The sequence below is a fragment of the Mesoplodon bidens genome (assembly GCF_964165515.1).
Source record: "Mesoplodon bidens genome assembly, contig: HAP1_SCAFFOLD_84, whole genome shotgun sequence".
Taxonomy (NCBI): Eukaryota; Metazoa; Chordata; class Mammalia; order Artiodactyla; family Ziphiidae; genus Mesoplodon; species Mesoplodon bidens.
The window spans coordinates 1,637,176-1,652,974 of NW_027672468.1; the positions used below are offsets into that span (position 1 = coordinate 1,637,176).

The window sequence follows — 15,799 nt, forward strand, 5'->3', positions numbered from 1 at the left end:
CTCTCTGAAAGCCAGCGGCCAGGGACCGGCACTCAGTCGCCGCTCACAAGGCGTCTCCTGCTGCCGTGGCGACGCCCCGCCCATATAAACAGCTTCCGCTTCTGCCATTGGCCAGGGCATCTCCAAAGAGACCGCGGGCTCTTAACCGCTCTCTCACGCGGTAACTCTCTTCCAGCTCCCTCCTGCCGCCCTCTCCCGCGCGCGACCCAGTCCCCTACCCGCCATCGCGTCCCGGCTCCGCGCATTCCCGCCCGAGGGCCCCGCGCAGGGCTCGGAGAGGCGCGCGGCTCGGCGCTCCCGCAGAGGCCCCGGGCCCTCGGCGAGCAGTTCGCCGCGGGAACCGTACTCCGCCCCACCCCTTTCCCATCTGGGCTGCTCAGAGGTGGCGACGGCTCCTGGGACGCAGCCCGTGGCGCGGGAGCCAGGGCTGGGTGCATGCTTGGGGCTTTCCTTTCCTCTCCTCTGGGCTGCGAGTGGCACTTCCTCACGTTTCTGCGGCCTGTCCCTGTCTCCCGACCGAGTGTCGTCTTGGTGCCCGCAAGCAGGTCTGACTCTCCGATGCCACCTGCCGCTCAGGTCCGCAGAAACCGCAGCCCCGGTCGCAGACACCCCAAGGCGGCTAGGGTAATCCAGTGTTTCCCGATAAGCGCTCCCTCCCCGCCCCGTCCTCAGCAAGATTCCCAGAAGCTGACATTCCAGAGGCTTCTTCGCAAGTGCTCTCCCTCCTTTCCAGATAGCCGAGGAAACAGAGCCAGTGGGTGAAACCCAGGAAAGCCGTGGACTTGCCAAATTCTGTGACTGGGGTCATTTGCCCCATTAATTTCACCAGCCTTTAAGTGACGCACTAACGGTGGACTGTGGTCCTTCCTCCTCCCCTCCCCCAGCCTCCCTCTAGTCACCAGCTTTCCTGCTCTTCAATTATTGAGGAGCAGCAGTTGGAAGTTCTCTGGTTGAAGGGGGTGGGTGGAGGTGAGGGCTCCTTATCAGGCCTCTGCGCAGGAGCTGTGCCCAGGGGATGGTACACCAGCTCCCACCCAGAAACATGTCTTTCCCTCTACCCCTTGCCCACTCTCACTCCTCCATGTCCAGCTTGTCTTGAGTCAAAGTTTTTTTTTTCTTCCCAAGTATTTATTGTTTTTATTTTTATTTTATTTTTATTTTTTATTAGTTTCTGCTTTATAACAAAGTGAATCAGTCATACATATACATCTGTTCCCACATCCCTTCCCTCATGCATCTCCCTCCCTCCCACCCTCCCCATCCCACCCCTCCAGGCGGTCACAAAGCACCGAGCTGATCTCCCTGTGCTCTGCGGCTGCTTCCCACTATCTAGCTACCTTACGTTTGGTAGTGTATATATGTCCATGCCTCTCTTTCGCTTTCTCACAGCTTACCCTTGGTTGAGAGTCCGCCTGCCGATGCAGAGGACACGGGTTCGTGCCCCGGTCCGGGAAGATCCCACATGCCACGGAGCGGCTTGGCCCGTGAGCCATGGTGCTGAGCCGGTGCGTCCGGAGCCTGTGCTCTGCAACGGGAGAGGCCACAACAGTGAGAGGCCCACGTACCACAAAAAACAAAACAAAACAAAACAAAAACATTTGTATTTCCACTAATAAACTCAAATTATCTTTGCTTTTTCCCATCACACTCCCCAGAGCCTTTTCACAGAATTGTCACTGTTCCCCTGGCCACTATCCTGCCGCCTGTGTGATACTCCATCAGATTCCTTGGAGGCCCGTCTACCTAGCACGGCCTCGTGATTCTAATCAGCTCACCACCTACAATGGTCAACTCAGATTTCCTCCCTTTGAGAACCTTGCAGAACAATCTCAGAACATACCATCGCCCCCCCCCCACCTTGGTCTCAGGGCCAAAGAAGACCCAGAGGCTTCTTAGCGGAAGAGGTGCTGGAATGACACAGGTGCTTTCTCAGCATCACTCCCACAAGGCTGATGAGAGCAGCGAGGATGGGGACCTGAGCCATCCTTGCCGCCAGCTGGGGCTCCTGGCAGAGCACCTGTGGGCCTGGGGAGGGTGGACCAGGGGATGCTCCCCTGGCTCCCTCCTTGTGGTCGCTCCGTGAGGGGAGTGGCATCCGTGTGGGGAGGGTAACAGCGTGGAGAGGGAGACCAAGTGCCTGAGAAGCTGTCCTGACGGCCAAGCCAGCCTGAGGCACCTCAGTCATAGGATGGAACTTTGAACTTACAGCTGAGCGTGGTGAGGTCTGTTGATTCCACGGGAACTACCACAGTGGATGCTCCTGTCATTAACCTGACATTAACCCGACAGATGCTTCCAGAGAGTTCCCCAGCTCTTTATTACCAGTGTGACGCTAATAGCAGAACCCGAGAAACATTTTACCAAGAGAGCAGATGCACTTTCCTTCTCCCGTAAGAGCCCTTGAGACCTCGAGGTGAGGCTACGATGCGACCCTCAACTCCCTCTCCCGGCAGCCGCCACTGTCATTCGGTTTCATGTCTGGCCTGAACGGTGAAGCCAGGTTAATCTCAGAATGGCTGGCTCTCGAGATCACCGTAAGGAAGCCCAGGCATTGTTTTCCTTCCAGGTCTCGCTCCCCTGCCGCAATCCCATAGTGGAATAAACATCCACCAGCAGGTTGGCCCGAAGGAGTTAGGGAGAGGAGGAAGCACAAGGCCTGTGGTCAGTTTCCACCAGCATGGGTGGCTGAAACAATTCCCAGGAGCTCTCTCTGCCAAACTCGGGGGTTGGTGGGCGGCCACTGCGGGGAGGCAGGAGCCTAGATTCCTCTCTTGAGGCCCAGTGAGCGGCTGGCCTGCACAGCTGCCACAGACTCAGGGCGGAGTGAGGGCAGAGATGGCATCTTCCCCAACTAGTGACCAAAACAAATCCTGCCTGTAACCTTTGCCACAGAAGCATCCCCGCTTTTGTGGATCAGGGATTAATCTAGTCTCACAAATATGTTTTTTCCTGGAAAATTTCAGCATATTAAATACAGGCTCTTCCCAGTTAGGAATGGAAGCCTCAGCGAGGGCCCCTCGGATGTGCACGTGCCCAGCAAGCTTGGGGTTGGGTGTCGGTGAACATGAACTTTCACATGAATTCTGGATAGCCTAAATGAGTTTCAAAATAAACAAACTGGACAGACAGACGTACATTTGGCAAAAAGACATGAGAAACAAATGGACAGACAGAAGCCAGGTAAAGAGTAGGAAGGCAGGAAGTGAAGTGTACCCTGGACCTCAGCCGCTCTGGTCCAGGCCTGGCTGGGTCAACACTAAGTGGATAGGCTGGCAAGCCCCTGGGAAGGCCGTGGGAGGTGTCTCTGGGGATTACGGCTTCCTCCACCACAAGCCTGCATGGGACCAGAGGGGTGAGGACCTGGGTCTTTTGCAATCTGATGGAGAGTGGCAACCACAGGAGTTTGTGTCCCTCCAGCACCTGTAGCCACGTTGCCAAGGGAGTAAAGCACTGGACCCACGATGGGACGTGGCTGTCCTGAAGCTTAAACATGTCCAGGGCATGTTTAAGAGATTACAAACCATGCAACATGAAGGCAGTCTCTGCCGTGAACCCAGAAGGGGCAATTTCGACCTAGTCCACCGGGCAAGATGTGGCTTTAGAGCCATGGTTGGTGAAGCCCTTGGTGAGCATGGAGCAGGGGAACATCAGTGCCCAGAGTGTGACTGACAGGTGGGCTCCTCCTGAGAACTCATCCCGGATTCAGTTTAGTGTCATGAGAAGGAATAAGGGGCACGTTGATGGCCCTGATTGAATTTACAGAGTTAGGGCTCCAGGGAGAAGAGTCACCCTCGACCCCTGATCGTTCCTTTGGGATCCAAATCTAGGGAGCACAAGGCAACTGGTGGTCGCCCAGGGCTCACTGGGTCACAGAGCTAGTCTATAAAATGCAGGCTTTGAAATTCCTCTCTGATCCTAACTAACCACTCTCCTCTGAGGGGCTACAGGTTCCCTTTTCAAGGGCTCAGGCTCGCTTTGCAAGACCTTATCACAGAAGCTGTGTCTGCCTTAAACTGCCTGTTGATGGAAACAAGACCAGGCCCCCTGCCATGGGATCTGCAAGATCATGATGGAGGGGGCACGGTCAGGCCAAATCAGAAGGCTTTGGGGGTATTTTTGCGCCTTTCTCCATGCCCAAATAGATTCGTTTAGAGCAGAGTCGCTCTTTGCCCAAGGACTCTCCCGAGGCTGCCTCACTTCCTTTCAGCAACTGGCTCCCAGCACCTTAGCAAAGCCCATGCCTTCTTGCAGGAACTGCAGGGCAGGAGTTGGGTGTCCCAGGATGAGAGCAGGGGAGCGTCTCCCACCAAGTTCATGTTCAGCAGACTGCCACTCACCGGGTAAGCAGACCGCACAGCACAGCTTATTGTCCAGTGCTTTCATGCTGGCGATGTCAAAGTTATTATTATTGTCACACTCCGTACCTAGAAATGCGAATGTCCTCTGGCCTGTAATGGAGTTAAGGCAGTTAGAGAGGACCAGGCTGTGTTTTCCTCTGCTTTGCTGTCCTTAAAATAAAAATCTTAAGGATGGAGACAAAAAACATCAAATCATATGTTAAAAAGAAGACAATAATTAAGTGGGTAGAGTGGACAATAAAGGAAACTGTGTGGGTACGTTTGTGTTCTCGCTCTGTTCTGCTCTGTTTCCTTAACTGGCCCCTTTCCAGCCTTCGTTCCTGGGAAATCAGACCCTGGGGAGGTCTGTGGGATTCGGACACGCAGACCCGGGCCCACAGCAGAGCTAAGCCAGGCTGGAAGAGCTAGGAGAGCCTCGGGGGAAGTGACCCCGGACTCCGGCCTGTGTCTGTCGGTGCACGTGGGGTGTGTTTATGACCACAAGGCTCTGCGAAATGACTAATACATAAAATGACAATTAAAGCTCTTTGGTCCCGTAATTTTGCACCTCAAATCAAAGAATCGCATTGTTCTCAAAATTATGATTTATTTTCTTTGAGACTTAATTTGCTATTCTGAGGATGTTTTAAGGGGCTGACCAGAAACCTACAGTCGTGTAAGATGGGAAGGGGACAGTTTTAGATGTTATTTTTTCAAGCTCCCCACTCGGTTTTTTTTCCTTGGTGAAAGGGAGAGGAAGAAACATACATCTACTGCGTACGGCATGTCAGGTGGAAACCACATATGGAATGTCAGGCGGAAACCACGTACTGCCCTGTGCCTTTTAGAAGCAAATATTCTACTGGGGACGACAATCACAATGGAGATCTCGGAGCCTTGTGCCCTGAAGACATCAGCCGAGGGGAGGTAGCGCCCAACCCCGGCTTGGTTGGTGTCTGCGTGCGGCAGAGGCACAGCCTGGGCGACCACCCCTCCTCCGGCACTACTTTGCCAGAAGAGAGTGGTCATGTGCGCATGCGCACCCCTGCACACCACACCGCCCCCCAAGCAACTGCCATGGCCAAAGCAGAGGTGACTAGTGTGACATTTGCATCCAGGCTGGGATCCAGGTTTGCTCTAGAGGTTGCCCTTCTGTGGAGGCACCTCAGAGGAGCAGATGGAAGAGATACCGGTTCCTGGGACGCCTGGTCCTACACTCCCAGGTGGGATTTCCAGGTCACCTCCGCACCCCCACTTCCTTGCTCTATATGTAGGTCGTGCCTTCACTTCTCGGCTTACTAGAAACAAACTTCTTCCGATTGAAGATATGATTGACCTTATTTAAAAAACAGAAATAGAGTCACAGGTGTAGAAAACAAACTTATGGTTATGGCGGGGGGCAAGGGAGGGGAGGGATAAATTGGGAGATTGGGATTGACATATACACACTACTATATATAAAATAGATAACTAATAAGGACCTGCTGTAGAGCACAGGGGACTCTACTCAGTACCCTGTAATGGCCTATATGGGAAAAGAATCTAAAAAAAGAGTGAATATATGTATATGTATAATTGATTCACGTGGCTGTACAGCAGAAACTAACACAACATTGTAAACCAACTCTTGGAATTAAAAAAAAATATCTACTTGAGGCCTGAACGATGGTAAAGAGACTCGTTCCAATAGCCTACAAACACTAGTGCACGCTGAGCTGCTAACGTCTCTTCACCTCACCTTTGCTGTGCCGCCAGGGCTGTGATCCTTCTGCTACTGTAACACCAGCCGTTTTCTTCACTAAAGCAGGAAAACCTACTGCCTAACAGTCGGTTCCCCCAAGGGGAGGAAGCTGTTCTCCTGCTGCAGATGAACTTTGGGGCTGCTAGAGCAGTTCTGTGAGACTCAGCTGAGAAGCTGAAGCAGGAAGGAAGGTGATGGCAGTTGCCCAAGAAGCTTCAGGATCTACTCAACGTAGATGGAGAACTCCATGTATCTTCTGCAGCCTAGGCTCAGAGGCCCAGAAAGAGCCAGGAAGGCTGCTGAGGTCCTTAGATACCCTGCTTGGTTTGATATTCCATCAAGAAGACGACCTTTCCCCAAAGCCACACCCTTGAGCAGTGCCACCAAGTCACACCAGTGCCCCTTTCTCTACCCTTCAGAGAATACCCGGGAAAGAAATATAATAAAAGGGAGCAAAAGACCAGGTCTTTTACCATCTTCTTGTGTGGGTGATCCGTCCTCTTCTTCTAGAACATCATTTCCCTAGGACAGAAGGAAGGCACTGTGAGTCCATAAAGCAGTGAAATGAGTCTACTGATTGTCAGAAGACAGAACTAATCACCCTCATGGTATCCAGACATTTCCTGTCCGTGTGAGATGGCTGGGAGGCCCAGCAGAGGCAGATTTTGCTTGGCGAGGCAGGATCGGCCCATAGGGACCAGGTCTGAGGCACGTTCCAGAGGGACCAGGTCTGAGGCACCTAACAGAGGGACCGTGGGACTGTCAGGAATAGCCTTGGTAATAGTTCAGCTCACACTGTTTCTCTCAGGTGGAAATAAAAGTTGTCAAATGAAAAAGCAAACCGTGAGATCATAAAACTTTCAGGAACCCTTTAGGATCCCCAGTCCCATCCAGATACTCCTTTGAGAACATCTGGCTCAAGAGAAAGTTGTAGAGTCCCCACTGGGAGCTGGGCATTCCATATACTTCAGGCACACCTCCGTCAGAGCACTTCTCACGCTGAGTTATAACTCTGATTCCTCCATCAGTTGGAGCTGCAGAATGGGTGGGATGGGTGGATTGGGGGTGTGGGCAGGCAAAAGCCATGTCACTCGGTCTTTGTGTCCCCCAGTGCCAGGAAGATGTGAGATGCCTGTGCCAGGTAAATACTAAGTGAATTGGAGGACAAACACCTCTCAAGGGTCTCGCCTGGAAGACTTCCCTCTGGAACTCACCCCACGCCTATTACACTGAGACCAGCACCCTCTGCTAACCGGACAGTCCCTCTGCTCTGTACCCTGCCTCGAACAGATCCAAGAGCACCACCTTGGAAGGCTTCTTCCAGAACAGCCCCCATCCTATTTGCATCCTGTGCCAGCGCCGGCAGTCCCTCTGACTGTGGAGGGGCACCAGCGTCCACCTTGCTCTTACCTCTGCATCCTGCTCTTCAGCGGTGGCGACGAGGCCCGCAAAGTTGCAGTCTGGAGACGCCGCTGGCGTCACCTGCCAAGGAGCAACAAAAGTCAAGGTGCAGATGCCACCGGCTCTCCTACCCAGGTCGCCTGGCAGCAAACCCAAACCAAGTCCTCAGGACAGAAGTGGTGCCACATGGAAGATCACATCTGAGGGAGTCTGATTCAACAACACGGTACCGTGTTTTCCAGGGCTCCCCTCCCGAGCACTGGGGGGCTTTGCCGATCTCCCTGGCAGGCCCTGGACTGAGCTCCTTTGGACTCAAGTACACAGCAGAGCAGAGCGGGGAGGGCGATCCCATGCTCCTCTCTTATGTCTCCTTCTTCTGAGGGGTTCCTGCTGGCGGCCCGGGGGCAGGGGACAGCCTCCCCGTCCTCTTCCGTGCCAGGGGCGATGTAGGAGCCGGACATGGAGGAGACGGTGTCGGTGCTGATCTGGGAGGACACCATGGACATGACCTTCCTTCTTCAAGTCTGGGTCCCCAGTATGTTGAGGGAGGCAGAGGCGGGGAGAAGACTGTTTCCTGCCCTCAGCTCAGCTCTTCAGGAGGCCTGGCGCATTTGCTTCAGGCCAGCATGGAATCCCATCGCGGGGGCCTTCCCGTCACTGGAGCTGGGGGTGGCCTGTCCCGTGGGCAGATGGCGAGGGTCCCCAAAGACTGAGTTCCTGAACATTGCCCCTCATCCCTTTCCTGGCTGGCGATACATGGGGGAGGGAGGATAGGGAAGAGGTGGAAAGTGAGGAGACAGAAAGCTGGCTTCGTGCTTTGGGAAGGGACTGTACCACACCTGAGGGTGAAGTGGCTGAAGGGCTTCTCACCTCAAAAGTGGAGATCAAAGGAAATGCGAAACCTGTGCAGAGAGCTTGAGTCATGGGCTCAAAGCCACACAGGGCAAAAGAGAAAGGACAGCTCAGTGCAACATGGGGTCCTGGATTGGGATGCTGGAATGGAGAGGAGCATTACTGGGGTGATCTGCAAGACGTGAAGGGGGTCTGCGGTTACATGGGATTACCAGGTCAGTGTTCATTTCCTGATTGTGATGGTGGTACTGGGATTAAGGAGGCGTGTCCTTGTTCTAAGGAAACACACACTAAAGTATCTAGTGCTAATGGGGCAGCCTGTCTGCAACTTACTGTTAAGGGCGCAAAGTATATATTGACTGGGATTACATTGAATCTCTAAATAAATACGGAGTCACTGAACGTTTTTTGAAAAAGCCACCCAGCCAAGGGCCAGGGCAGGGATGAATAGGAGGGACAGGATCCACTCACGCTTCCCGCCCCCTCCACCGCCAACCCACAAACGCTGCCTGCTGAAAGGGTGTGTGAAGCCCTGTGTTCTGGCTGCTTCGGAGCCCCCTCTTAGCTTTGGCTGCGCGTTGGCAGCATCCATGGACCCTTAAAAGTGCCAGTGTTTGGGTCCCAGCCCCAGAGACGCTAGTCCCAAGCATAGGGATTTTCAGGAGCTCCTGGGGATTCTTCCTGGCAGCCAGAAGCTTCTTCAGCCTCTCCTTACCTGGCAGGCAGTTCTGCCAGCCCCTGACCTTGCCCCTCTTCCCCCAGCATGGGCCCAGGCAACGGGTGAGGAGGGGGGACAGTGACCGGCCCCACCTGTCAATCCAGGGTGTACCCCTTTTGGCGGGGGCTGGAGGCTGAGCCTGGGGACCAGTGGAGAGGCTGGAGCCCCCATGTTCCCCCAGTGCTGGGGAGCGTGGGCAGGAAGGCCGGAGGGTGGTGGGGAGAGGGAGGGAGTCGTTGCTTAGGGGGTGAAGGGAGTCTCAGAGGGAGGTTGGGGCAGCCTCCTCAGCAAGTGGTGGGAAAGGGATGGGCTGCCTCCTGAGCTCTGTAAGGCCCCAACCCGGCTGGCCCTGCAGTGTGTGCACCCTTCTGAAATATTTGGAATAATTAGCAAGGGAAAGCAGCAAGTTGGCGGGGGAATGCCAGGTTGTCCTGGAGCCAGCCTCGAGTGCAAGGAAAGAAAGGGGCTTCAGGAGAAAGGGGCCCGTGGAGGCTGGGCAGGATTGTGTAGGACAGTGCCCATTTGTGTGTGTGTGTGGTTGTGTGTGTGTGTGTCTGTGCGCACGTGCACGTGAGTGCTGGGGGAAGGGGCTGTGCACCACAAGGGTGTGCTGGCGGGGCCAGGTGCGGGCTCGGGGGAGAGATGGGGTTCCAGGCAAAGCTGGGGTGAGGGGGTTGAAAGGTGCCTGCTGAGTGTCACATATTTGCTGTGCCTCAGTTTCCCCATCAGAACTCTAGTACGTTGATTCCTCACAGGCTGGAGCTGTAGGGTCTAGGCACCCCGTCTTCCGTCTGCCCTGATGGACTCCCTCAGCGCCAACCTGCATTGGAGGGAAGGCCCTGGGTGGGGTGAATGAACCCCAGGGTGGCAAGTGGGGCCCCAGGGGCTGGGGCCCTCTGACGTCACACCCTGTCCCTTCAGGAAGGGACCAAGGGAGGGAGGAGCTGGAGACAGGCCCAGGCGAGGACCGCAGGTGAGTCTGGGCAGGCCCTCAACTTGGGCGAGTTGGGGAACGTGAGCCGAGCCCTGGGCAAGAACGGCCTTTGTGAGTGAGTCCCCAGGGCCAGGGAGGGGGCTGTGCCTCCTTTGCCGCCTGCTCCTCGGGGCTGTGGGTACAGTCTCCCCATTGCACATATAGAGGTGCCGAGGCCCTGGCTGCAGGGGACCCCCGAGGGCCGCCTCTCAGCCCCTTTCTCTCTGGGGACCCAGAGATCATGAGGAGTGCATCAGGGGACACTCTGCAGGCCTTTGGTGCCCCCCATCTTCCCCCAGCCATTCCCCCTTGGGCCGTGGCCTCCCCAAAACTGGCCCATGCTTTTCCCCAGAGAAAGTTGCAAGCAGGTCCATTTTGAGACTTTTTAAAACTTTATTTTTAAAAATGTTTTTATTGTAAATAACTTTCTATGAAAAAGGTTAGAATGCCCGATGGGTTAGGAGAGTGGATGTGGGATGCAGCCCAGGGCGTTTATGGTGGAGCAAGACACTCCCCTGCAGGAGTGCAAGCAAGGGCACGGGGCCATCCCCCCATTCCTGATCCCAGTAGTTCTAGCAAGCACTGCGTCCCTCCCAGTTAAGCCTCAGCTATAGCTACACTCACTACATTAGTCTGTCTGTCCCCTTTCCCTCTGCAGCTTGGCTGCCCCAGCCCCTAACCCCCAGATCCCCATCTCCCCGCTGCTCTCAGCCTCAAGTTGGGCTCAAAGATTAGGGACACATACCCTCTGCCCCACCTCTAGGGATGAAGCCAGAAGATCCCAGAGGCCTTAGAAAATCTCCTGGCTCCACCCAGCACCCCGGCCTCCTTTCTGTCTCCTCTCTCTTCCCCCCTCCGCCTTGCTCCTCCTCACAGACTGCCGGGAGAGGCCTCTTGGGTGTTAATTTGCAGTCACCTAATCAGCATTTGTTGTACCTGGGAACTTGCTCTGGATAGAGACCTGGGGAGGAGAGCAGGAGAGAGAGAAGCTTCGAAGCTAAGGTGTTCTGGGGCGGGCCCTGTACTGATGTTTCCAGCTTGGCCAGGGCCCCTCCAAGCTGCAGCTCTCATAGTGCAGGGCCCTTAGCGTGTCTCTGGGGCAGGGAAGAAGTGGGTCAATGAAACACTGTGTGTATGGGGGGCTGGGGAGCGGAGGCAGCAATTTTGGTCCTGGGCCCCAATTCTCAGCCTGCTGGACTAGAATCTGAGGATGGCCTGGGCTGGGGGCCGTGTGGCCTGGTGGGTTGACCTGGCCCAGCCCCTGCCTGGGTGGTAGGGTGTCCATGGGCCTGCACTGGCGGGGAGGGGGGCAGTCTGGGCCCAGACTTCGGTGCTGTCTGGAGGTGAGGCAGGGCCTGTCTTCTTACAAGAAGGTGGCCAAGCTGGCCCAGTCATTCAGGACAGAGACCAGTGTGGCATCCCCTGCCTCAAAGAGGGGCTCGGGGGGCAGGGAGCTACGGGTGCTCTCATCCCAGGGGTGCTCAAGGAAGGATGGGGCCAGGAAGGTCTCATCAAAGTCCAGGCTTTCGGTAGCCTGCTCCACTGGAGGCCCCAAGGTAACAGGGCAGTCGATGTGGTGGCCATGGATGGTGAGGTCCACGTCCCCGTGTGAGGCAGGGCTCAGCGGCGGGATCAGCTCCGAGGTCTCCAGCGTGCCCAGCTCCCCGTCCAGCGTGCCAGCGTTCAAGATGGCCTCCCAGTCAAAGTTGCCCTTGAGGGGTTCCAGCTCAGCCTGCTCCTCCTGGGTCAGCAGCAGGGGGCTGGAGGGCCGCGGGACCTTGGCCTCCTGCTTGGGCAGCGGCTGTTGACGCTTACGCCCCAGCCTGCCCTCGCCTGCACCCCAGCCTGCCTCCCCAGTGGCCTCCTCAAACTCCCGCAGCAGCTGCTCGGCCTCGGTGCTCACGGTCAGTGGCCCGACCCATGGGGCGGCGCTGGGCTCTGGCGCGGCCTGGCGTGCAAAGGCCGGGTGGATGTGGACTGGGGGCAGCCGCCGCTTCTTCAAGGCCCCACTCAGCAGCCGCTCGGCGTACTGGGGGTCGATGCGCCAGAAGCCCCCCTTGCCTGGCTCGTCCTTCTCCCGAGGCACCTTGATGAAGCCCTTCTTCAGGGACAGGTTGTGGCGGATGGAGTTCTGGACACAGGGAGATAGGAGAGAAGGAAGACAGCTGGGAGAGTGGGTGGGGTCAGTGATGGGGGGCTCCTAGCGCCACTGCCAGTCCCACCACCACCTTCTCTCCGATGGGGGCAGGGGAGACAGAAGCGCTGCTCTGAGCGGGAGGCTCTGGGACACCCGCCACGGGGCACCAGGAGCTGGGAGTGCTGTCGGGGGCTTTTGTTCCCATTTGCCAGGACATCTGCCTGCTCAGTCATCCGAGCGCTGAGCCGCAGGGTGGCTCTCAGTGCCAGCCTGTCCTGCCCTCCCTCCCTTACCCCGCTGCTTGCGGCCTCTGGTCAAAGGCCTTGGCTCCCCCAGGTCCTGGACGGCCATCTCCCTCTGCCTGGGCCTGGCTGGCCTTCTCTGTTTGTGAAATGAGTGAGTGGGTGTGAGGGTGTGTGTGTGTGGTGGGGGATGAAGTGTGGGAGGATCTGATGACTTTCCTTGTTTGTAGAGCCGCCTGCTGGCCTGGGCCCTCACCCACCATGTCCCCCTCCTCCCACCCCAGGCTCTGAGGCCTCAGTTGATTATTACCCAGCCAAGAGCATAGCGCTCATTCCTGGGGGCTCTCAGGCTTGGGGTAGGGTGGGGGGTGGTGGAGGGTCTCTGCTTTCTCACCAAGGTTACAAATGGTACCTGCCCCAGGGTCAGGGCCCAAGCAAACGTGGAATAGCTGTGATCACAGGAACTCTGATCCTGTGACCTGTGCCACAGGGAAGGATCTGTGCATCCTCAGGGTCTCTGTCCCCAAGGAGCCCCTGATCCTGATGGTCGAAGAGGCTGAGGGCAGTGTGTGCCCAGCCTGAATCACCATCCTGCCTTGTTCACGCCTGGGTGCACAGTCCAAACCACGCTGGGGCACAGTGTTCTGGGGCCTGGTGGGTGGGGCCGGCAGGTGAGTAGTGCGCCCTGGCAAGACTGGGAGGTTTACATGGTGGTCTGGGCCCCTTGGCTGCTCTGTGCCAGGTTCCGGAGACTTGGAACATGAAGCCAGTGTGGGAGGAAAGAGCCCCTGTGGAAAGCACGTGGCTGAGATAATTGTCCCCGCAGGGAGGTTGATGAGAAGAGGGGGAGGAGTGTAGGCAGGAAACTAGGGAGGGCTTGGGGTGGGGGCTGGCACAGCAGCTTTTGGAAGGCCCCGTAGCCCTTCCACTGGGACACAGATGGCCACCACACCCTGCAGCACACCCCTCTCCCCTCCCAGAGCCCCTCCAGCCAACTGAAAGCAGGCGGGATGCAGAGCCGGGCAGCAACCATGCTCTGCCTCCAGTCAGGCCCTGACAAACTGACCTTGAGGAGGGTAGTGTGTAGGAATTCCAGGACTTGGGACACAAATGTGTCCCTCAGTCCATCAACCTAACCTGGGGGGCTGTGTCCACGCATAGTTCAGCCCTGGTCTTTGGGCTGAGCCTGCCGGATGAGGGACAAGTTCTTTCCACTTGAACCACTATGTCGGCACCCCTGCAGCCCTCTGAACATCCTCCCTCCTCCGTCTCTGAAGTCAAAGGGGCAGCAGTCCAAGCACTGGGCTCCCTTGAGGTCCTTCCTGGACGGCCTTCCTCTCTCGGGGCCCTGGCCGTACCGCGCCTACTTGGCCTGCGGATCTGGGATGTGAGTCCAGTCCGCGCGGGCATGGGCAGGGAGGGAGGGAGTGCCTCCCTACCTGCCAGGTGGGATCAGCGTGGCGGAAGTAACAGAAGTTGTCCGTGATCCACTTGTAGATGGCCGACAGGGTGATCTTGGTGGCCTTGCTGGCCTGCATGGCCATGCAGATGAGCGTGGCATATGAGTAGGGCGGCTTCACGTGCGGGTTGGTGGCATAGTCCACGTCGTCGGGAGGCGAGGCCTGCAGCCCCAAGGGGGCGCTCCGCGGCGTGCACAAGGATGTGGGCTTGCCGGGTGTGTGCGGCTGCCCCAGGCAGGCGGGGTCCGCCGCCAGGGGAGACCCCGGCTCGGCCGAGCCTGACAGCTCGTGGTAGCCGTGAGGGTCGGTGTCCCCTGAAGGCAGGGCGGGGACCTTGGCTTTGAGAATGGAGAATTCCTGCAGCCACTGCAGGCTGGTCAGGCTGCCATTCAGGGCGTTGGACTCCTCCAGGCCGCCTTCCGGTCCGGCCTCCTCCGCTGCCCCTGCTCCCGAGACGTGTAGCCAGCTCTCCGCCATATCTGCGGGGACTCTCCGAGGGGGCTGTCAACATCCACGAGCCGAGCCGAGGGTGGCCGCCGAGCTCTCCGGCCCGCTGACTCCCGCGGCTTCAGTTACGCAGCCTCCCGGAAGCGGGCTTCCATCCCGCGATCCGGGGGTAGCCTCCTCCAAAGGGAATGTGGTGCCTGCGGGGACCAGAGCGGGAACTGAGCCCTCTTTCCCCACCCCCGAGGGGAGAGTGTGGGCGAGGGGGGAGGCTCTTACTAAAATCCTTCCTGCAGCTGGGGAGGATCTTTTACTGCCGAGGTCTGGGAAACAGAAGGTGTGCCCGGGGGTCCGACCCACACGGGGTTCGCCTCGCTCTTTTCCTCTTGGATCTTTTAGAGGAGACTTAATTAGCCAAACGAGGGAATAGTGTAGGGGCATGCGAGGCCACCCCTTTCTCCCTCAAAGCGGGGAATTAACCCCCCTCTCTCCGTCCACAACCAATGGAAATGGGGCGAGAGAGTCCAGGAGGGCAGTACGACGGGTCGGGGGGCGGGGGAGGTCGTCTGATCTTTGAAAAGGGATATTAGGATGGGGATCAAGGGGAAGGAAGGAAAGAATACAGAGAGTTATAAGGGGGCGGGAAGTGAGTGTCCCCCAAACGCCTCTGATGTCAGTCCCCGGGCCCACCACTTCCGTCGGGGACCGATGGGAGAGCGGGCTGCTACTGACGCCCTCCCTTCCCACGGCCTGCAGCCCTCCCCGTCCCTTACCTGGCTCAGAGCGCAGCCCGGGCCAAAGGAAGGTTCTCAAAGAAATTCCTCCCACCGCCCACCCTCACCGCGGCTCTCTGCTCCCAGCTCGAGGGCCCAGCCAGCAATCCTCGTCGCCACTCACGCCCGCCGGCGCCTCTCTGAAAGCCAGCGGCCAGGGACCGGCACTCAGTCGCCGCTCACAAGGCGTCTCCTGCTGCCGTGGCGACGCCCCGCCCATATAAACAGCTTCCGCTTCTGCCATTGGCCAGGGCATCTCCAAAGAGACCGCGGGCTCTTAACCGCTCTCTCACGCGGTAACTCTCTTCCAGCTCCCTCCTGCCACCCTCTCCCGCGCGCGACCCAGTCCCCTACCCGCCATCGCGTCCCGGCTCCTCGCATTCCCGCCCGAGGGCCCCGCGCAGGGCTCGGAGAGGCGCGCGGCTCGGCGCTCCCGCAGAGGCCCCGGGGCCCTCGGCGAGCAGTTCGCCGCGGGAACCGTACTCCGCCCCACCCCCTTCCCATCTGGGCTGCTCAGAGGTGGCGACGGCTCCTGGGACGCAGCCCGTGGCGCGGGGGCCAGGGCTGGGTGCATGCTTGGGGCTCTCCTTTCCTCTCCTCTGGGCTGCGAGTGGCACTTCCTCACGTTTCTGCGGCCTGTCCCTGTCTCCCGACCGAGTGTCGTCTTGGTGCCCGCAAGCAGGTCTGACTCTCCGATGCCACCTGCCGCTCAGGTCCGCAG

The 15,799-nt window shown here is 57.7% G+C and overlaps 1 protein-coding gene across 1 annotated transcript; it reads right to left on the bottom strand.

Moving 5' to 3' along the window:
- Positions 1-11,385: 11,385 nt before the first annotated feature.
- Positions 11,386-14,338, bottom strand: LOC308610156 (forkhead box protein J1-like; the record flags this gene model as incomplete). The annotated part of the gene is made up of 2 exons (XM_081259406.1): positions 11,386-12,153; positions 13,841-14,338. The coding sequence occupies 2 exons, from the start codon at positions 14,336-14,338 to the stop codon at positions 11,386-11,388; spliced, it is 1,266 nt and encodes a 421-aa protein (XP_081115532.1).
- Positions 14,339-15,799: the final 1,461 nt, after the last annotated feature.